The 23,604-nt window shown below is 43.2% G+C and overlaps 1 protein-coding gene across 1 annotated transcript in view; it reads left to right on the top strand.

Annotated features, from left to right (window-relative positions):
• The window catches only part of MOB3B (MOB kinase activator 3B), a 143,769-nt gene extending 137,492 nt beyond the window's left edge, over positions 1–6,277 (top strand). The window contains exon 4 of the mRNA XM_039545585.1: positions 3,268–6,277. Within this exon, the coding sequence (XP_039401519.1) occupies positions 3,268–3,297 (30 nt within the window). The 3' untranslated portion in view covers positions 3,298–6,277. The remainder of the gene's footprint in view (positions 1–3,267) is intronic.
• Positions 6,278–23,604: the final 17,327 nt, after the last annotated feature.

Genomic DNA, 23,604 nt, shown 5'->3' with positions numbered 1-23,604 from the left:
GCTGTGTAGTGAATTGTATTGAATGTGGCTTTTTAGTTTTCATTGTTCTGGAGGAAAAACCCAGTGTTGAAAAATTGCAGGTTTTTTTCATGAAAATATTCATGAATCATTCATCCTGGTTTTTTAACCACCTCTAATATCGATAGCAAAACAGCATATTCCATTCTTACTCTCTGCTAGTTACAATTTGCTTTTAAGCAGCCTTGAATGACAGCATTTCATATTTTATGCAGTGTAGTTGTAGCTGTGTTGGTCCCAGGATATTAGAGACAAAGATGGGTGAGGTAATATCTTTTATTGGACCAGCTTCTGTACTGTTACTTTTATCATCCAACATTTTGACTCAGAGCAACATATTGGATGTTATAGAAATTCCAAAACAAGCTGATGTAGAAGCTGATTACAGATGTGGAAGGCATAAAATCTGTGCAGTGCTACAGAACAAAGATGCATCCTGAAGGAATGAGCTATAAAGTACAAGATGAATTTTCAGTTACAGGATTGCCAGGAAACCTTTTATTTTGGGAAGTAATCAGCATGTTAATGTTATTAAACAAATGATAAAATAAGGTGAATTTTAGGAACTCATAAGAAGCTTTGTTTTATTTTAATGCAATTTACATTTTCCAGACAATGGATGGACTTAAGAGGCTGATGTAAATAATCTCTTGTCTACATGCCAGAATTTTAATTTGATGTGTATTTGCTGATTGAGAGTTGGACATGAATAAAAACAGTAGATATGATCACATCCCCTCAATCCGTGTGTGGAGGCGCCTTCTGAATATGGATCCCCGGGTTTCTCATTGTGGTGGTGATTCCTCAGCTGAGTTGTTTTTATAGAAGGAAGTAAAGAATAAAGAAAATTCCACCATGGAGGAAGGTTCTCAAGCTAAAATCTTTAGTTTGCGGGGTCCTTTAGCAGAGTTGGGGTGCCATGAATTTAGCTTATACATATAGAAATATGACTACATTCAGCACAGCTTCCCAACAGCGCCTTAAAGTGGATTGGATGACCTTTATTTACATTATGATTAGAGTCATCTACATGGCATCTGCTCGAATACCTCTTGGCTCTGCTGTGCTGCTCCCCCAGCTCCTGCTAGCCCTTGGAAACACAGCTCAGCCACATTTCCAAGGAGCTTGATGTGTTCCACAACTCAGAGGGTGAAGCAAGAAGAGTTACTATGATATCAGGCTCTATTCACATGCAAAATTAGTTCTCCACAGGTTGGGAGGAGAATCTGCAGGGGCCCAGATGGCTTGATGGAGCTGGAAACTGTGGAAAGGCATCCACAGGTTTGAGGAGGAAGGTGGAACATTTCACAGCTCTGGAACTCCCTACCTCAGAAGGGTGCTGGTTCCACTCTGCAGGAAGACATAGAAGACGTATCCTTAGATATTATTTAAATACCAAAAGCCACCCATGCAAGTTGAGGGCTAGTGTCCCTGATCCAGACAAGCAGTTGCCGGTGTAACAAGATTACTAGTTGGTCCAGTTTTATTAAGTGAATTTAATGCATGCTGTGAAAGGTGCTATAGTGATAGATTACAGTCTGCTGCTTATCCAGAGACTAGGTACACGCAGGCAGTGACTATACCAATGTGCCTCAGCCCTGAGCAAGAGAAAGTCCTGTTAGGGCTGAGAGGGCAACTTAATTTCCAAATCTAGTCAATCCTTGGCCTTTTTGCTAACACTGCTACTTGTGATATGAATCCGGCCTTCTAGGAATTGAACTGAGACTACCAAACTCCTTTCAGATAGGCTCCAAAGAGTGGTCACATGATAGTGGGTGCTACCAAAGTGGGCTCGATATGAAGCAGTGCTCTGGAGATGAGATGCCATAATTCATTTCCAAACCCTATGCTATCCACTTCCCCAGTGAGGTGTTCAATTGACATGGTTGCGAGTGAGATGTTACATTTACATTCCAGCAGTGTTATTTAATCTTATGTAGAATTAATTTATATTCTTGCACAATATACTTTAGCGCGTGTGAACACTTAGATCCCTAGTTACATAGGTATAAACCAATAATATCATGAGTCATTAAAAACTGCTGGCCAGTGTGGATAGCTAGTGATATGAGCCTCAGCTTTGCAACAGCTAGCTTCTCTGGCCACTCGAATTCAGATCTAAGTAGTGTTAGCTCAGTCCTTGATATTTCAGAGGTAGATTAGTTGAGGACCATACAGTTCATTTATTAATGTATGTACTATGATTTAGCTGTATAATAAAAAATACCTGTGATCACTCGTGGAATCTTTTTTTGGATGCAACCTTATAATCTGAGATCCTGTGTGCTCTATATTGACGCAGAAGATCCTGCAGCAATTTCAATGGGTAATAGTTTGTCTTTCGCCATAATTTTCCTCTCACTGTACTTTGTTTTATCAGTTGACTGTCACCCTCCACCTGGCTACATTTCACTAGTGCTGGCCCTCGGTAGAGCCGCACCTTGGAAACATTACTTAATACTTACTGTCGTGTATAGTGACCCCACTATAGTCAGTGTCCTTGCAGCACACTGCATAGACGTTCGTATGTTGAAGTCAATGAGACTGTTCGTAGCAGTAATAACTATACCTGGTAGCAAGAGTTTGCAGGATAGGACTGATGGGATAGAATTAGAGGTACTTCCACACCACAACCATGTACCAGAATACTATTAAAGTCCAGATCCAAACTTCATGGCTTGGATCCACCTCTATAATGGACTGAACCAAATCCCACATCAGAACACTGCTGAAGTTTGGGAAATTTCCCAGATCCAATTCTGAATCCAAACTCGGCTGCTCTGGCCTAAATCTAGAGAAGATCTAACATTTGTGTTTCTCTGTGTGTAACTAGCTAGAATATTTACCTTTATATTTCAGAATTGAGGATTATTCTTCTTGCCTTCAAATTCAATGACAAATTGGAATCCCATTTCTTACATTAACTTAAAATGCTTTCAGCGTGATAGCTGAAGAGGACTTTTGCAGGTGATTTATCTCCTTTATGTAGGACACAGTGCCATTTAGCTGGCATAGTCAGGGAATTAAGATAGTATTAAAGATGTCAGAAATGATAAAAGATTTTATGCTAATTGCCAATTATGTGCACTGTCCTTGAAGATAACACAGAATAGCACAGACACATGACATATGAAGCTACACGGCTGTTTCTGGTGTGGTGAAATTTGCAAATAATAAATGTGCAGAAGCTGTGAGCATATTGTAAAACCAGCGACCTTTTGATTTTTAATTCCCTCTTTTGTTTTACAGAAAGAGATGACAACCAGGATGTGTCACTAAAGAGCCACCCGTCGAACAGAAGAGAAACCCAGTTTCCTCCTTATTGCAAAGCTAGAGCTCATGAGAGACCTCCTGGGCTGAACCTGCCTGTTAATTCCCAGGGGTGGGAAAGTGAAGGACAGAAGGTTACGTTCACAGATGCTTCTCAACATTATGTGTGCTCTTAACCCTGAAAATGCTGCTAGGAGCCTCCTCTGAATGATGTGGAATACCAAGTGAGAAAGAATTGTCTTGGAATTTTTTTCTGGTTCCTGAATTATTGAGGAGGAATTCTTCAGTCACAATGACGTTCCATGTTCCTGCTGTTCAAGCTTTACTGGAACTCAGGTTTTTAGGCTGGCCTGCATATTTGTAATTTTGAAATGAACCTGTATTGTTAGTTGAAAAGATTTTGTATACTTTGATTTTGTGTATTTTGTTTTCCAAGTTCTGCACAATATTAAGAATTCTGGAACTTCAGCAAGATTTTCAGATGGAGCCTTCTGTGTCTGCATAGGACTTTAGATGCCAGCCAAGGTTTGTGCGTAAATATTCCAAAATGCCACTGAGCCTCAACGTCCATAGGAACACAGCTGCATTCCCCAGCAGATCTGGCAGTGTGTACATTGCTTGTTGTCTTGCTTCAACTCTCAGTCAGGTGATGATGGGCCAGATTCTGATCTCAGCTACATCAGTGTAAACCCAGAGTAATGTCAGTGATTTCAGTGGAGTCGCCCTGGTCTTACACCAGTGTGACTGACGGCACAGTCTGGCCCGGTATCTGTACAAAGAAGGGTGGTGGTAATTAGAATTGAATGAAATGCCCTATGTACCGGTGACCACAGAGGTTTGGTGCATGCATGTAATTTTAGCTCTGTCCTATTTCTTTTTCTTCCCCACCTCGTTCTTTCCAAGGTGAGGATATTCCGTTTGGGGGGGAAAGGGGTTGTAAATTAACGAAGACTATTAGGGAGAAGGTGAGGTCAAAACCATAATGCATGACTGCATTGTCTGTAAATAGTGTCTAGTAAGACGGGCTGTCTTCCACACTACAAAGATATAGTCAAGTTCCCAGTATACAGTCTAATTTAAATCAGTGACCTCAACATCTGGCCTAAGGTATTCATCGTAAACTCATTAACTTATGTACAGTGTGCCTGGTGCCATGGGGATGGGCCCATTGGAAATATTTATAATAGTATTTACTGAGAGAAGGTCTCTAGAGACACATTTTAACAAGTGGAATATATACAGACTAGTCCCATATATTCTGTGCCTTCTAAGGAATTTGGCATGGACCTTTTGTTCAATAATAAAGATGATTCTTTCAGATCATGTGCTGATTCCTGCTTCCCCTAAGCATCTATTTCCACCAAAGTGATTTTAACAGTCTCTGCTTCTTCTGAGGTAGTATTGGAAGCAAACTTCATAGAGTATCCAGTGATGGAGTACTAGTGATGATATATGATAGACTGAAATATAGCAGACACTAAAGAATAACAACAAGCATCTGAGCTCATATTGTTGCACATAATGATAATGTCTTATTCCCCTGCTTGATTTAATAGGCTCTGCAGCAGAGGTGCAGAAGTCAATGATCACATATATGTAGGGACAAAGGGTTTGATCTATGAAAATTCAGTGTTGCTAAGTTGGAAAGTTTTCCATATCTTTAGAATTATGCAAATAGAGTTAACCCTTGCCTTCAAGGAATGTTCAACTTTCAGTTTGTTACATTGAACTAAAGTACTCCTTCCTCTTTCACTGCTCTTTTGCAATCAAGCTACCTCTTGAGTGCACTACAGGGACTATGTTACACATCATCTTCTTGACATTCATTTGGCTGGTGCTTACCCACTGCGTAATTGTGGAACTCATTGCCACAAGATATCACTGAGGCCAAGAGCTTAGTAGGATTGTTTAATAAAATAGTTATATAGTTAGAGAGAATATTAATAATTATCCATCACATGATTTCTTGTACCTTCCTCTGAAGCATCTAATTCTAGCCACTGTCAGAGACAGAACTGCTGGTCTGGTGTGGCATATCCTGTATTGTTAATTTCTAGCATTTCGAGACAAATGACGGTTCACTACCAATATTCCACAGCTTTGCCATATGCAATGAAAGTTTATATAAAGAAGATGTGAATCTGTGGAATCTTTAGGTAAAAAATCAAACCGTGACTACATAAAATTGAAAAGCCTAATATTTTATCTACAAAGTCATTTTTATTCTACCTTTCACTAAAGCCACTTACTATATACTGTCTGGGTCTAATTAACATAGTGCAATTCTAAAATGTGCAGGAATTTGTTTTGATTAACTTTTTTTGTGATTGTGATAATGTCACTGAATTTGAAAAACTGTGTTTTAATGTTTTTTTTGTTTTGTTTTTAAATTAGGTCCCAGTTCAGTTTAATAACTATTGTGCTCTCCCTAATGGCTGTTATAGATTCTGCAGCAGAGAGAGACCCCAGGGACATCATGGCTGTCTCAGCCAGAATTCCTATTGGGTGGCACTAGGAGAGTCCATTGCAAAACAGGAGTGGCACCAGCCGTTGAAAGGTGTAGTGTGTGCTTGCCGCCTACACTGGACCATGTAGAAAAGGGATGCAGACATAGACCCACACTTGGCCCATTCTGTTTGGGCACAGTCCTGCTGCTGCTAATACTAGTCTTATCCTTGTGCTGAGGGAACACCAGGACTGGATCGTGCCTGACCCCCGTACAGGGGTACAAGAGATAAGGAACGGCTCTTTGAGTTCCCTTCTCTTTGTTCTCATGCGCAAGGCTAAGCACATTTTGGCCCAAAGCGCAATTATGAAATGGGCATCTCACAGCACCCCAAGTAAGTTTGTTATTACAAAAAATCCATGCAAATCTTCATCCCTAAAGCTAACAATGCTAGGAAATAATGAAATGTTTGTTACTGCATGACCATTTTGGATGTACACCTCTACCCCGATATAACGCTGTCCTCAGGAGCCAAAAAATCTTACCGCGTTATAGGTGAAACTGTTATATCGAACTTGCTTTGATCCGCCAGAGTGCTCAGCCATTCCCCCCCTCCCCCCCGAGCACTGCTTTAACCACGTTATATCCAAATTTGTGTTACGTCGGGTCACATTATATCAGGGTAGAGGTGTACCTGTCATTTCTGGGGTTTGACTTGGCGGATTATTTCCCAACAAGAGTCCTCTATATCTTTCTGCAGATAGTATAAGTGTTTAATTCAGCACTGGCCTGGGTGCCTCAAACAATGTGGCATGGCTCATTTTCCTCCCTCCCCATCTCTGTTGTGACGTTTAACAGCCCAACAGTAGCAAAGGGTGGAGTGTGGAGTATTGTCAGACTTACAAGCTTTAAATTAATCCCTGCATTAGAGAGCAGAGTCAGGGTGCTGTAAACATTAGTCCAGGAGATTCTAATTTCACCCTTGATAATCCACCCAGCGTCAGAGATAAATATAATCTTATTTCAATTGTTAATCACAGGCCCTGTTTTACACAGACTCATCGGCATACTTAACAAGAGAGTAGCTAAAACTTCAGTGGATGTAAATCTAACTAATCCACTTAACCTAAGAGGGGAAGTCCACCCACTAGACTTCACTGATAGGCAGAATTTGTAAAGGTCTTCTGGGCTCAACTTCAAATATGTGTGCTTCTGTTCTTTTGCCATTAACTCCCTAAATACTTCAACCAGGTTTTAGCCGTTGTGTCTTCTGTTTCTTGCCTTCTAAAAAAAGGATTAATCTTTATTTCAGTGCTTACCTTATCTTAATGCTAAAGATAACAGACAGTTTCAGGCGAATCCAACAAGAGAAACCTGCTTTTGTTGGTCAAGCATATTGCTAGCTTTATGCCAGGATTTGGGATGCTGCTGTGTGACCAAAACACCCCAAAACACACAGTGATGAGGAATTTTGGGAAGGGCTCTTCTTTTGGGTGTAATACATGCACTACTCTTTGACACACAAAATGACAATGCGGCCAAATGCTAACGTCCTCCCTTGGTTCTTACTCCGGGAAAAGTCCCATTGACCTTCAGTGGGAGTTTTGCCTTAGTGACAGCTAAAAGCCAAATCATGTGCTCCCATGGGAAGGCTAAGAAACTGCACATGGGAAACTGAGTTTCCTTCCAAGTTATCCCACGGTAGGCAGGAAGCCTTGCACAATGTGGGGTGTGCGGCTGTCTTGACCCAGGGATACCTCAAGATCTGTGGGGTAAGCCCACGGGGATTTACAAAGAGCTAGTACATTCATGCAAAGGCCCAGTGCCCACATATTGTCATGATTATCCTATATGGGGAAATTCCTCTGGGTTTGGAGGATGCTGCTGCCATGGATTTCTTCCCCAGCTCCACCGAGCTATGCCTCCCCAAACCAAACAGCCTCCATTCCTGCCCTTTGACAACATTTAGCTCCAAGAGCTTGGTTTTTGTTCCTTTCGTTCGCTCAGTAAAGGAAAAGAAGGTGAAGGCTGTGAGTAAGAACTACAGAATTGGATCAAATGTGTATAACATAGGAATTTATCTGCTGCCACATACAGTGCTTTAGGAATGGGATTATGCAGCAGGTATCACACAGTACTAGCAAGCTGTCAGTAATGGGGCAGTGCATATATCAGAAGGAAGAATGGGATTTTCCTACTGGTTCCAAAGGCAAAATAAACCAAGAGTGGTCTCTGAATCACTAATTGATACCTTGTAGTTTTGTTAATGTAAATTTAATGTGATCCAATTTATCTTTGTGTTTCTTAATGGGAGAGAGGCAGTTAGCCAAACAAAGTAAGAGCTTTGAAATGGGGAGATTGTTTCTTTTCTGTGTAACAGATTTTCCTGTTTTTAAATGGATATATTATAATAAAGTTTTATAACAGAATATTCTCCCTGGTAAGAAATGAATTTGTTATCTGAGCTTGTGTGTGTGCCTGTGTGTGCATTTGTGGTTCACCCACACACACACACACACAGGGTACGTCTAGACGCGATTGATTTCTCGGGGATCGATATATCGCGTCTCATCTAGACGCGATATATCGATCCCCGAACGTGCTCCTGTCGACTCCGGAACTCCACCAGCGCAAACGGCGGTAGCGGAGTCGACAGGAGGAGCCGCAGACGTCGATCCCGCGCCGTGAGGACGAGAGGTAAATCGATCTAAGATACTTCAACTTCAGCTATGCTGTTCATGTAGCTGAAGTTGCGTATCTTAGATCGATTCCCCTCCCCCCCAGTGTAGACCAACCCACACACACTAAATAGATACAGAGGATTTTTTGTTTCATAATTTTTAGGGGAAATGCTTTTTTCTAACAAATGATTTGAATATACTGTTCCATTTTTTCCTTCCATGCACCAGTGCTGTTCAACATGTTAATTTTTTTAAGCAATATCCAAGAAATTTTTAGACTATTTTAGTTCTGTTTGTGATTAAATGAAGGGTTCAGCTGTATGAAAAGCGAGACCGACACTAACTGTTAAAGTCATATAACAAAAAACAGGATAAAATGGAAGACTACTTGTCAAATCAATCCTAGTTTGTGAACCTGAGGAATTCAAACATCACAAATAAAAGATACATAACCCTGCTTACGTGGCCTATAGTTGTTTTGTATGTAACTCTTTTTGGCAAGAAATGCGCACATCGTTTTCATACTGCAAGATACAATCCATCAGGATCACAGGAATGAGAGATGGACAAGACCCGTTAGATAACTGTGTCAGTCCCGCTGCATATAGGCCCCTGAGAACTGACACAACACTTATCATAGAATCATAGAATCTCAGGGCTGGAAGGGACCTCAGGAGGTCAACCCAAAATGCCATTGGATTCTTCTCCCGCTGAAAGCAATAGCCAGCCTCTCATTGACTGCAGTGGGAGCTGAACAGTAGGCCTTACTCAAGCAAGTAGTCCCACAGGATTATGGATTGTATTGTCACTTTGTGATCTGCCCAGTGGAAGGGGCCCAGATCCTCAAAGTTAGTTAGGTACTTAATTCCCATTGATTTCAGTGGGAGTTGGGCACCTAAATAAGTATCTTTGAGGATTGTGTCTCAGTCTCCCTGCTGCTTTAGAGAAGTCTCCTAGGCTTTTTTTTATACCGCACCCGCCATACTTCCCTTGCAGTGCCAGAAAAGCCATGCTTGCTGGTGTGTTGGGCGATACAGCGCAGGCTCTGCCCAGTTTCCGCACCCTCATTTGCTCACAGCTACTCATGGTTTGGGTAGCCAAGGTAAGGGGATGCCTTATACTTATTTGCTCCCTTGTGTTAACGTGAGCAGGGCCATTTTGCCTTGTGTGACTACAAGATCAGGCCGCAAATCTCGCTTTAGTCACTCAAGCATTGACTTGGGTGGGACTCATCATGTGAGTAAGATGAAAAAGATTGACCCTGGATCTGAATGAAAAAAGACAGAAAGATGTCGGGGGGTGAGGGAAACAGCTACTTGCATGTTAAGAAATATAGACAAGATTGATTCTGAAAACCAAACCAAACCCTTGTAGCAGAAGTTTCCCTCTATAACATGAGCCCTTATATTGTACTTTGATTAAGGACCATTAGCTGAATGGATAGTGAAGAATAGTCATGAACAAGTTTCAGGTTATCTGCCAAAATAATCCAGAGAGCAGGGCCAGCGTTAGACTTGCTGGAGCACAGGCCAGAAAACCGAAGCCCAAGTCCCACTGCCCAGGACTGAAGCCGAAGCCTGAACAATTTACCTTCATAGGGCCTCCTGCTTGCCACCCCCTAATACCAGCCCCAGCTTTTAATCTACTGGATATACAGAAAAAACAGTTGTTGTGGCACAAGTGGGCTGTGGAATTATTATAGCCTGTCGCATGGGTCTCAGAAAAAAGAAGGTTGAGAACTGCTGCCGACGGATACAGTTTGAAAAGGTAAATTTTATGTCTGTGTCTAAAGATTCCATTGTAGCAATGTCCATAGCAGAAGGAAACCTGCTCAAACCTGGAGCCACAAAAAGCAATTCTCTACATAACCACGACACAAGCACACAATCAATCCAGAGCAACACATGGAGGTAGATATGTTAGAGGAGTATGGTACCACGAAGGATAAACATCAAGGAACAGGTGCTCAGCTGCTGCAAATAGAGCCCTGTCCGCAGTTGAGATTTACACCCTGTAAACATCGGTACATTTCATGGATGACTTACATTGCAGTGGAAATTCTCTGCACTGTATTTAGCAATACAAATGGAGGAAAATCCCTTTGTATATCAATATTAGGCACCCTCTGCATAACTTATACTACACAATCAGATGTAGAAAGTGGGCATAGCAAACCGGAGCAATCTGGTTTGAGGGCAAGAGCATATATCCTGGGTTTTCACACGATTAAAGAAAATCAAATGCTGTCTCCCAAGAGCTGAATTAATGAAGCAGGTTATTATACATTTCCAAACGTCCTGTAGTAATGTACTGGGCTCTGAAATAAACTGAAATGTCTGGACTGCTGGCTAGCCTAAAAGTACATTTCCTTTTGTGACTCATAGTGGAGAGGAGTCTGTGCTTTGTGCTTCCTTTAGAAGATCATCTCTATTTAAGTTATTTGATCTTGAAATTTTTAAGAAAAGAGAATCATAGGTTTTGCACCTGACTGGAAACCTTACTCACTTGGGGCAGAGCCTCAGCTGAGGTAAACGGTCACAGCTGCAAATGGAGCTGTGATAGTTAACACCAGCTGAGGATCTGCTCCTGTGGTTCCGAATAGTGAAACCCTGAAGTGGGATTTCAGTGATGCACAGGCCTAGGGTGGGATCCACAAAGGTGCACTGGTGCTTAAGTCCCATTTTTAGGTACCATTGTGAGCTACACAACTCCTGCTCGACTGTCACCTAACCTGGTAGGTTCCTAAGCTCACTTTGACACCACCGTTTTCCCTCGGCATGCACGCTGCAGCCTCGCTGCAGGTGCCTATCTCCTGTCTGAGAATGCGCGTTGCTAGGTGTCTGGGTGCCTGTCTCTTGCCTAAGCCCCAGAATCATTCACAAACCAGGAAAGATAGGTGCACAGCCAAGCTGTGTGCAGGGACCCGGTCCAGCAGGTGGGCTCTGGCCACACTTACCAGCTTGGGGCCCTCAGGCAAGTTCACACAATACAAGGGGGGTGGACCTCCCTTATAATCTTTATCCTAATGCAGAGGTATCCAAACTGAGGTGTATCCCCACAATGAGGTTGTTGGTGGGGAGTGCAAGAATCTGACAGGGCCCCACTGGAGGGCTGGGGTAAGGAGCGGGCTCTGTCCAGCAGGGGAAGTGGATAGGGCTCCGTTGTGGGGAATCAGGCTCCCAACCTTGCCCCCCTCCTAGCCACAGCTACCAATGAGCAGTTACCGCCCCCTCCTGGGGAGGATGTTCTCGGGCACTCTGCGAATGGAGTCAGAGGCTGCACCCTGTGAGTACTGACCACACCTCCAGAGTCCCCTCCTGACTCCAGCCCTTCAGCACGGCCCTAGGGCATGGAGCCCCGGCCACTGCCCTTGCCAGACAGCCCATGGAGGGGAAGAAAATGGGACTGTGCTGAAGGGCCGGGGTTAGGAAGGGGCTGTATCTGGCAGGGGTCCAATACTTAAGGGGTGCAGCTTTCTGCTCTCCTGACCCTGCTCCTTCAGCACCACCCTCTTTGCTTCTCCTGCACAGGCAGCCGAGACCGCCCGACCGCTGCAGGGAGCAGAAGGCTTCCTCAACTGCCACATGGTGAGTTCCCCCCATGGGTACTGCACAGCCTCTCTTGGCCCTGATGCGTACTTGGCACCCCAGACCTCATGAAGCTGGCATGCATGTGACATGACTCTCCGAAGGGCAACTGAGGGGGAAAAAAAAGTTTGGGAACCTCGGGTCAAGTGGATAGGTTACTCAGCCATGGATATGGGAGACAAATGGTTCAATTGGCCCTTCCATCTTCAAATCCCTCCTCTGTCCTCAGGAGGATCGGCCACCCCTCAGGCAAGTGTCCTAATCACTAAGCTATAGTCAGTCTAACGCTTTCTCTGGCCTAATTAATATGTAAGTGTTCCCAAACCCCTACTAAACATGTTTCTTCTGCTCTAAATGAAATATCGGGGGGTCGAGGGCAAGTGTTAATCAAAAGAATGGGTGTTATAAGTGAAGGTTCTTAGGACTTGAGCCTTTAGGGACTGATGAATGAATAGGGCTGGTCCAAAAATACTAATTATTATCTCCCTGCCAGCGCAAGTGGCCAGGCAGCAGAGACAGAGGGAAAGAATATTCCCCAACCCTGCAATAAGTGTAGATTCCTGTAGGATTTGCACTGCGGTAGGTCCTCTGGCCCTACCCTCTACTCCAGCTTTCACCTGTGCACTAATGAGCAGGGTGCTCTGTAAGAGGAGCTGCACCATTTCCACTAGTGGGGAGGAGGAGGCTCTTATTTCACCCACTCTTCAAGTGAAAGATTTGCAGGCCATGTTTAATTGCTATACAGGATTGAGCCCATATTCTGCTAAAGTTCTGGGATCTTAGTTCTTTTACAAATAAAAGATTTGTGCTTTGTAAGCCCCGGTGCACGAATGACACTCAGCAAACGCACGGGGCAGGGGGAATTAACTGTAAATCTGCAGCGGGGGGGGACCTGGATAAAAAGGTAAGTTTTATCATCCACTTACTGTAATTGCAAATAGTGATTAAAAATCCATCTAATCTTATTCTCTTTAGCCATGCGCTATTATATATAGCTAGAACTACGTGTGTGCCAGAATAGCAAGCAAGCCGTTTCCAAAGAACCATCCTCTTTCATTTTATATTTCTATACAAAGTAAAGTGTATCTATTGCTGTGTGTGTCTGTTGGTGGCAGACACAAGTGAGGGAAAGAGGACAGACTCACTTTTGGGTTTCAGATTCATTCAGACTTTCTTCTCGGGACCAGCTGAACTGTCTCCATCGATATGCACAAGAAAGCAGGTGGCCCTTCCGTTTGTGTACATATTGGGTCCCTCATTGCCATGCTTTCTTCTGGCCTTCTCTGCATTCTGAAGGGGATCTCCTTTGGGCTCTTCACCTGGTGGTACATCGTTGGCGCTTCTTCCATTGTCGCTGCTGCCTTCACCTCCTTCCGCATCTATGAAGTCTGCATCCTGGAGGTGCGCCAAGAGTCTGCCTCGGAGCTCAGCCCACACCCGTGAACAGGATCACACAGGAGAGAGAGGCAGCACAACCTATAGGTCTCTCCATCCAGGGATTCCCCCCACAGCACATCTCACTCCAGCAGGGAAGAGCAATGAGACAGCTAGTCCAAGAACTGTGGCTTTTCAATCTGCTTTATCTGCAAACATTGAGAAAGATCAACATCATTTGTGGTGCATGAGACCATTTGACATGAACCTGCAGGGTTGAACACTTGAGTCATTACTGTGGCTCCATCTTAAAGTCCAGAGAAGCAAAAGAATGGGGACATCAGGTACAGCAATAGCACTTGGTGGAATTTGGGGTAGGAGTGAGTTTGATTCTCTACTATCTCTCCCCTTGCAGAGTCCTTTATACTACTAAAAAATGAGTGTGAGACACTACTAGTCAGCTGTAGGATCATTTTACACCAGCTTTGCACTGATGTGAAAGATTGCACAGGATGCAAGGCAGTGCTGAATCAGGTCCTTAATTTTTCCTTTGTTTGCAGCAAAAGTACAGTTACTCACCTTTGTAACTGTTGTTCTTCAAGATGTGTTGCTCATATCCATTCCAATTAGGTGTACGCGCGCTGCGTGCACATCGTCAGAAGATTTCTACCCTAGCAACACTCAGGTCGGCTGAGGCACCCCCTGGAGTGGCGCCGGATATATACCCCAATCGACTCTGTGCACCCTCAGTTCCTTCTTGCTGGCTACTCCGACAGTGGGGAAGGAGGATGGATTTGGAATGGATATGAGCAACACATCTCAAAGAACAACAGTTACAAAGGTGAGTAACTGTCTTTTCTTCTTCAAGTGCTTGCTCATATCAATTCCAATTAGGTGACCCCCAAGCCTTACCTAGGCGGGTCGGAGTGAGACGTTGCAGAGTGGAGAACCACTGAGCCAAATGCCACTTCACCCCTTGACTGTTGGACAGTCGCGTAGTGGGAAGCAAAGGTATGCACCGATGACCAGGTTGCTGCTCTACATATCTCCTATATGAGTATATAAGCCAGGAAGGCGGCGGAGGAAGCTTGAGCCTGGGTGGAGTGGGCAGTAAGGTGCATAGTTGGCACACCAGCCAAGTTATAGCACGCACGGATGCAAGATGTGATCCAGGACAAGATGCACTGTGTGGAGACCAGGAGGCCCTTCATCCGGTCTGCCACAGCTACGAACAGCTGGATCGTCATTCTAAAAGGTTTTGTTTGTTCGATGTAAAAGGTGAGGGCCCTGCGAACGTCTAGGGAGTGCAGCTGTTGTTCTCGTTGAGAAGTGTGCGGCTTCGGATAGAAGACCGGAAGGAAGATGTCTTGGTTGACATGGAAGGCAGACAACACCTTAGGAAGGAAGGCAGGGTGCGGTCGCAGCTGTACCTTGTCCTTATGAAACACCTTATACAGTGGGTCCGATGTAAGGACCCTAAGCTCCGTCACACGTCTCGCCAAGGTGATAGCGACGAGGAAATCTGTTTTCCAGGCAAGGTACAGGAGCGAGCAAGTGGCCATCGGCTCGAACGGGACACCTATGAGTCTGGATAGGACCAGATTGAGGTCCCACGTAGGGGCCGGATGCTGAATTTGGGGGTAAAGATGTTCCAATCCCTTGAGGAACCTGCTGACCATGGGGTTGGAGAAGACCGGGCACACGTTTTCGCCCAGGTGGAAGGCCGAAATTGTTGCTAGGTGTACTCTGATGGATGAAACTGCTGACCCTGCTGTTTCAAGGACAAGAGATAGTCTAAGATCGTAGGTACTGGCACCTCCAGAGGGGCAGCATTGCTCAGAGCACACCAGCAGGAGAAACGTCCACTTGGCCAAATACGTGGACCTAGTAGAGGGCTTTCTGCTACCCAAAAGTACCCGCTGCACTGAGCAGGAGCAACGTAGCTCAGATTGAGTTAGCACTTCAAACAGGAGTCGTGGGAGTCTCCCGTAGGCATCGGTTTAAGGCAGGCCGAGCACGGTTTGAAACCTGGAGACCTAGACATGAGCCCAGGTACCAGGAGGGAGGGAAGGGGAGAAGCCCCTTACCCCCCCAATTACTATTACTATTTACTATTACAACACTAACAACAACAACTACTGTTAACTACAACTAGAAACTAATAACAACTACTCTATAAAAACTATCTACAACTATAAATGAGCTAGAAGCTAGGGAAGGGGAGATCAGTTCCAACGACCGTCATGGGTGGTAAGAAGGAACTGAGAGGGCGCTGGGTCGGCTGGGGCATATATCTGGAGCCATAATGGCACCACTCCAGGGGGCGCCTCAGCCGACCCACTGAGTGTTGCTAGGGGAAAAATCTTCCCACGATCGTGCACACGGCACACGCACACTTAATTGGAATCAATATGAGCAGCACATCTCGAAGAAGAACCTGTGTTGTGGAAGACATGGACTGTATCTCATTTCCTGGACCTCAAGCTAGTAATACTAAATTTTATTTTAGACATTTAATTTAAGCAAGTTTGCTTTTCAGCTTTAAAACTTGTACAGATATCTACAGGGAAAGTGAAGGATGCAGTAAGGGATAGTATTCAGGACTGAAAGAGTTACAGCTGATCAAGGTCTCTAATAACGTAAATTTCCAAAAGGCACTGGATTTATGTTTTATTACAACAATCTGTAACCAGCTAATCCCACCTTTTTGTCCTATGACAGCAAACGTGTTAACTTCCCACTTCACCTTGAATGATTTCTTACAATGTGTGTTAACTACTTGTTTTTAGCTGTGACACTCTGAATATCTTTCCCAAACCTGAAGAAGAGCTCTGTGTAGATCGAAAGCTTGTGTCTCTCACCAGCAGAAGTTGGTCCAATAAAAGATATTATCTGACCCACCTTGTCTCTCTAATATCCTGGGTTCAACGCAGCTACAACAACACTACCAACAAGGTCACAATGGCAACTTAAAACCGAAAGAAGTGAAATACATTTCCTTGATGTGCGCAAGCACAGCCCCTGTATAGACTCTGATGCGACAAGTTCAAATAAGGAGCAGAACACCATCTGTGTGGAGCTGAGCGTCCTCAACTCCCATTGAGTGTGCTCAGTGCCTTACATGATTGAACCCTTACGTTGATTGTACAGAATGTCTAAAGATCAAGAGCCAAGCTGACTGCTTTTTGCCAAAAGCGCTCTGCTACAGATTTGCTGGTACACACTGTAAGTCCTTACGAAATTAGCTGCTGTGTGCACAGTAGCCAATTTATGTGTATTTATTTTACAGATTGCACAGCAATGCCTGCCCATTTAACTGTGATTACGGTCAAATCCACAACAGGGTGCATGCTAGTCTTTGACGGGGGCCCTTCCAGAAGAAGTCTCTTATAAAGAAGTCATTTTTCATAGGAAAGCTTCATTGTGAGCCAAAACCAGGGCTGAGCCCAAATAAGCAGGCTATGAAATGGAGATTCCCCCTGGGAGTGAATGCACCTGCAGACAGCAGAGAGGCAGCTCTGGATATCACATCATGAATGTAATAGTCATAATGAAAATCGCTCTTTCATTGTAAAAGTTGTTACTGTTGTGTTATGCTAAAGCATTTACTAGTATAAGATACATAAAACAAAAGCACATGCTGGAAACTTATTGCAGTGAAAACAAATGTCATCTGATAAACCCATGATCCCTGCTATGTATATCCAAATGTAAAGCCAAGTAAACAGAGATTGGAAAAAAATTAATGCATTGGGCTGGATCTCTTTCTTCCACAGGAAAGAGCTAAGAGAGGAAAATTCCATAACTGGGGTTAGGATCGGAGCGGGAGAGGGACTCTATTTCAGTGGAAATGGAGGATCTGGGGCGTACAGGCTACCCACAAAAGTTCCACAAAGCCCCTCTAGTAGGGAATATCCCTTTAGTGGGGTGGTCCCAACATAGCTGAAGCCAGGGGAGTTCATGACAATGTGCTTTACTGGCTCTGTGCTGCCTGAGTGGTGCTCTGGGGGAACAGGACCCTGCCTTCCTAAACATTCCAAAGGGATCCACATGGACCCCATGGCATCCTCTAGGGGGCTCATTCCAGATGGAAGCAAACCTCCGCATTCAGATGCAACAGTCAGGCAGGAACTCCACAAGGATGATGCATTATGGGCCACAGAACAACTCAGTGGCAGCTCCATGTGGTCAGGTCCCAAACAACCTGCTTATGAGGAGGTAGGGAGCTCATACAATTAGTTCCCACAACCCTCCACCAAAAGTGTATCATTGGTTTGGTGGTGAGTGACTCCTGTGCTAGGCACCTGCCAATCCACAAGGCAGGAACAGGTCATGTGATTCGCAGTCCGGGTATATAAGCCCCACAAGGGGACGAGTAGCTCAGTCTGTTCAGTGTCGCTCCAGGGCTTGGAACTCTCTTCTGCCTCATGGGGGCAACAGACTCCCCAGGTCTTAGCCTGCTCCTGCCTTGTTCTTGCCCTTGCCCTGCTCCTAGTCCTGCTCCAGTCTCACTCCAATCCCACCCTGGACTCCTGATTCTGGCTCTGACCATTAGGCATGACCAGATCCAGCCCAGTTTCTGATATTTACACTCTTTTTAATAGGGTGATAAGATAATTGATGCTTCCTTTTTCTAAAATTAAAAAAATTAGCATGCAGGCGAGCCATTTCCAGTGATGTCATGGGAAGAAAGCAATGAGTTAACATTGTCGTTTGAGGAAGAAATTGTACAGAGACTCAATTACCATTCTTAAAAATTGATCCTTTGTGGGTCAAGGATACATCTGGTGACACCGTAGTATTGTTATCATGGTTGACTCAAAACTCACTTTTGAATTCAAATTCATATCTGTGGAAGTTTTTTCCACTCTTGTTATTGCTTTTGTAAATGTCAATAGCACCAGCTCATTCACATACAGATTCAAGTGGAGTTGGTCAAAACAAATTAAAAATCACCCTAAAAAAATGAAATTTCGAGGTAGATTGTAGTTTTCTAGGGTTCAAAATAGATCAGTTGTTTTCAAAATGTTATTAATTTTCATAAATCATTAACTATTTTGATGACGTTTTGATAAAAATGTAGACAGAAAATTTCCACATAAGTTTGAAAATAGGCCCCAGTTTGAATGCTGCAAAATGGAAACAACTTTGAAATATTTTGCAAACATTTGTGGTGTTAGCAGTGAAAATGCTATCAAAATAACTTGATATTTTTACAGTAGAAATGATTACAATAGAAACATAACTTAAACTACGCTTTTATTTTGGTTAGCCAAAGCACTTTGCAACCTCTGGTTAACAATCTGCTCTGATGACATGGAAAGAAAATTAGGTAGGCCTTCCTGAGCCCTCGCTCGCTTTTTGTTAAGTCAAGGTAGATGTCAATATGATCTGAGTGTAAATTTACTAGCTCAGAAGTTAATGAACCATTTCCTAGTTAGCAAAACCCAAATTGATCTGCTTTCATTTTCAAGTAAACCTACGCTGAAGAGCCAACTACAAACCTCACTGGATGGACTTTTCTGAAAATGTGCTAAGTAATTGCTGTCTATCTTTCCAGTTTCAAGGCAAAAATATTATATTCACGTTCAAAGTTTCAGGTTACTTCCTGTTAACATTGATGAAAGGTGGCAGGTGAAAGCCATCAATCAAACTGAAACTGTATTGCAGCATCTTAGTGCTCCTTTAATAGCAAATAGTGCATTTTTTTTGTTTGTGACTTTTATTTTAATGTTCACATCTAACACATCAATATTGGTAATACTTAAGGTCAATGGTACATTTGCTTAGGCACTGATACTGAGTGTCCTTTGGAACTTCCAGTGTAGCTTTGGTTTGGTTTCTCCATTGGAGCTGGGACAAAGGATGAACCAGATAGGGACTGCAATCTATTGTCTCATTGCCCACTCTGGGAATTATTGAGTATTTTCTGGGAGCTAAGACTGGCTTACAACACTTTCTTAGTAGTCTTCAGGTTTCCTGCACATTTCCCCATCTGTGCAGTCTCTAAGGTGAGTTGCTCAATATTGCCAAACCCAAATGTTCAAAAATCTTGAGGCATGTCAACCAAAATCATTAGATTGGCTTAAAAATCATGAGATTATTAAAAAGTAATACATTCTGGTTTTTGTTTGTTTGTTGAGCCTTTAGGTCTCTCTGCAAGCACGAGGGCGAGAAACTTCCATTTTTTTAAGTAAAGGTAAGAATCTCACAGAATCACACAATTCCAGGAGCTGGAGCTTTACAAAAACATCAGACTATCGTGAGAATCCTTATTAAATGGTCTGAGTTGACAAGACTGGTTGCAAAGATGTTTGGCAGTCACTCTTCCACAATATGGTTGTTTTCTAGAACGAGTGAATTGTGGCTGGTAGATTAAATATATGTGCACATTTTCCTGCTTGACAGGAAAAGTGAGCCAGCCACAAAGGTTTCTGGGGACAGATGTCTACACTCATTCAATGAGATTCCTTGGGTTATTTCTCCCTTTCAGACTGGTTGTCATTTCCCATCTATATTCATTGTTACCACCCTAAAACAAACGTAATTATTCCATATCTCCTGGGCACCCCAAGGGCTCCATTTGCTGCAGAATGGAGATGTGCTGTGGGATAGGTTAGGAGAGGGCTGCAGGTGTGATTGGTAGCTCTACAACCATACAGATCTTCTTGTCAAAGACACACACCCCGGGGAGAGGCACAGCAAATGTGGTAGGTACTGCAGCTTTGAGTCATACTGTCATCCAGAATGACCTGAGTGGGGGAGAATGCTATTCCCATGGAATACTGCTGTGCAAACCCATTCACTCAGGGGCTTGGTCCAGGGGAGAAGAGTTGGCCCTAAATAAAATAAATGTAGAATAATTGTAATATGCAGAATGTCCAAATTCCATAACAGAAAAATGAGCATGATAGATCTCATTAGGGTCCATCTTTCATGGGTGCCTAGTCATTAGAAGAGCGGGCAAACTAATTATTTCCTGAAAGCGGGGGGGAGATCAATGATTTATGGCAAAATGAGACACATAATTAATGACAAGACAATTAATAAGTCCACTGCAGATACATTGCAAGATAGTTAATTAATATGCTATGAGATGATAAACCTGCTATAGATGAGGTTCAGGAAAGCAGAAATAAGTAGACTATTTAGATAGAGAGATGTATTTTCAAGCTGCAAAACTCAGACCCAGTTTCAAATACTCTGAAGTTAGAGCTGTTCTAATCTGGGGGTTGGTTTAGTGCATTAAAAAGCTAAGGGCTATTTGCCAGAATTAGACCCCGATTTGTATTTCAAACACAATGGGTGTTTACATCCAGGTTTTTGACCCATCTCTGGACTCAACTGCTACACATTATTGTACTGCCCCTGGAGCAGATGTAAAGCCTGATTGTGACTCTGAGCCTGCATCTGACACTGAGAATCACAGTCTGCCTTCTGAGTACCCCCTTGCTCCGAGGGACAAATACCCTGCAGGACCTGCACCTGGTCTATGGTGTTCTTCGTGTGGAAGCTGCTCTCCTTCCTGTGCTAATACCCATGATCCTGGCAGCTGGTGCAAGAAACAAGGAAACAACCTACACTCCTTTTGTCCCTCCATGGGTATGCAAGCCAGGCCACAATCTGGCCCTATATAAGCAATACAATCAGAAAATCACTGCTATTTACTACATTTCCGGATGGGGCTCCATCCTGGTTGATCTTTAGGGGCTATGGCAATATCCATATTAAATAATATTAGGCAGGTGTCACTACGTGTCACTGTTACAGAGTTCCTTTTAATGTGAAAGCAAATGTTCAGTCTTGGGAAGATGCTGTGGTGGTGTTAGGTATTTTGATATGTTACTTTCTGTGTAGAGGTATGGGTCCTTGATGTGGAGCTGTGTGAGCAGCCAGAGAGTTTGCTTTCTGCCTTGGTGTCTGATTAGAGTCAGTTCCTGAAACAGAATTGCTCCCTAGGAACCAGGTGCAGGTATTGGGCTGAGATTCCTGGCACAATCTTCCCTTCTGTTTATCTATATAAAGGCCAATATAGGCTTTACATTTTATAGTATGCAAATGAATTAAAGCTAACTCTATGATGATTGGCTGAATAACCATAGATGTCATAATTCCACCATCAAAAGAGTTCTAGAACTCTCTTGAATGAAACTGTAAATAAATGTCTTCTGGTATGATTTTATTTCCAAAACATATTTTTTCCAAAACTTAAACAGACCAAAAAAAAGACATTTTTCTATATTAAAAAAGCATCTTGTTTTTTTTAACTAAATCGTGTAACAGGCAAAGACTGAAAAACACCCTGTGAATAAGGTTCTGTTTACAAATTCTAATGACATCACAAATCAACAGAATGCCATTAATGTAGTTACCATGTCATCAGAATCCTGTTTTGTTTGTGCAGGGTTTGTTGTTTGTACCTCTCCTCATAGCAGGCATAGCTCCAGGAGTCAGATCTCCATGTCACAGCTAGCACCAACAGCATTATTCCACGTGTGATAAGTTACCAGCAAAAACCTATCCACCCTGCAAAATATAGAAGAGACTCCCATGGGTGCATGTCACTTGTTTGATAAACTAATTTTGAAACAGAATTTATATAGATCCCATACTTGCAGACATACAAAACTAGCATACCAAAAAGCCACTCCACAGTGTGCATTAATGTAGCAATAACCCACCACAGAGTGTCCATTAACATAGCAATAAGTCACTTCAAGGTGTGCATTAGCATAGCAATAACCCACAACAGAACGGGAATTAGTAAGCTAACAATGGATACCTTTGGTGCACTCAAGGACATTCAACCACCAGTACTCAATTAATATACCCCATAAGGTGACTTATTTCTTCCAGAGTATGGCTTATTCAGTTTATATATTATTCTTTTAAAAAATGCTTTTTTCCCCTCTCTAGACAGTTAAGTGATTTTCATGCAATGTATCTTTCCATTATGAAAAGTAGTTCCTAGTATAGTGAGAAGCTAAATAATAAGGGAAAGGTTACAAATTCTACTCTACACGTTTCCCTCTTCTACTTTGAAAGCACCTGTTGTTTGTTCATTTGTCCTAAAACAACCCTTCCCCCCCCCGCTTTTTTTTTTAAAAGGTTCCCTGGGCCATTTGGCCCCCTTATTCCACCTTCCTGTCCCCAGAGGCTCAACTGCCCTTTTGGCAGAAGTTTGCGGCTTAGCAGCCATTGTTGATTTAGTTTCCTCTATGAAAGTTGCCTGGGATTGTTGAACAGCTCCTTGAAATGGAACTGAAAATGGCTGAAAGCGCAATGTGGGTAAGGGTAGTTTGCCCCCAATCTCACAAAGTGGCAATTTAAAGCTTTTTTCTCCCTTTAACGTCTCACTCGCCTGTCGCCCCTCCCCTTCACCTTCATATCCACAGGGTATATTATTATTTCTTCTCCTCCCTTCAGCGCTCTGCCTCCTCTCTCCCCAAGTATAGCATAAGTGTGTGGGGGGGAGGGGAGGAGTAGCATAAGATAGAAGGTATGTGTGATTCACTAAAGAGATTTCCTGCTGGTGCACTACTGAGGGAGTTGATGCACAGCTAAGACATAATAGTGTCACTCCCTGACATACGCATTATCCCCCTTCAGTCTATAACAGTAACATTATCTTCCTTGTCCGTTGCTTTGATCTGGGGACTCACCACTCAAACACCTCTTTTTGCTCCCCAGCTGGTATCGCATCCAATCTAAGCTTTGTGTCACCTTTCAAAGCTGTCTCTCCCTCTCCCTATTTATTTCGCTTTATGTTGTCCCTCACTATCTCTGCTCCACCAATGTTTCCATCATAGGCTACCCATATCTCAGCTTCTCATTCAGTCATCTCTATGTCTTCTTACATGTGGACCCTAGGCATAGTATGGCTGCCTTGAACTCATATGTGAGGCCCCTACACACGTCCACATATCAGTCCTCATAGACCCACTTTTGCCATTGTGCCTACAGGGAATCTAGTTAACTTGTATAAAAATTACCTATTTGTTGTTTTCCTTCCCCTAACCTCTATCTCCTTCTCCTAGACTGTGATCTGCTTGGACAGGGACTGAAACTTCTTGAAGCTCTGGAAAGCACCTAGCACATTGTGGGATACCATAAACAATAATCAACCTCAAAAAGGTTCAAGTGGCCAGTCCGAATGTGTTGGTTTTTTTTGTTTTTTTGAAGAATCAGTGTCTGCAGCCAAACTCTAATGCTTCTTGGAAGGGCAATT

This window comes from Mauremys reevesii, linkage group 6 (genome assembly GCF_016161935.1).
Source record: "Mauremys reevesii isolate NIE-2019 linkage group 6, ASM1616193v1, whole genome shotgun sequence".
In the NCBI taxonomy this organism is placed as follows: domain Eukaryota; kingdom Metazoa; phylum Chordata; order Testudines; family Geoemydidae; genus Mauremys; species Mauremys reevesii.
This window is presented reverse-complemented; position numbering and strand designations above follow the sequence as displayed.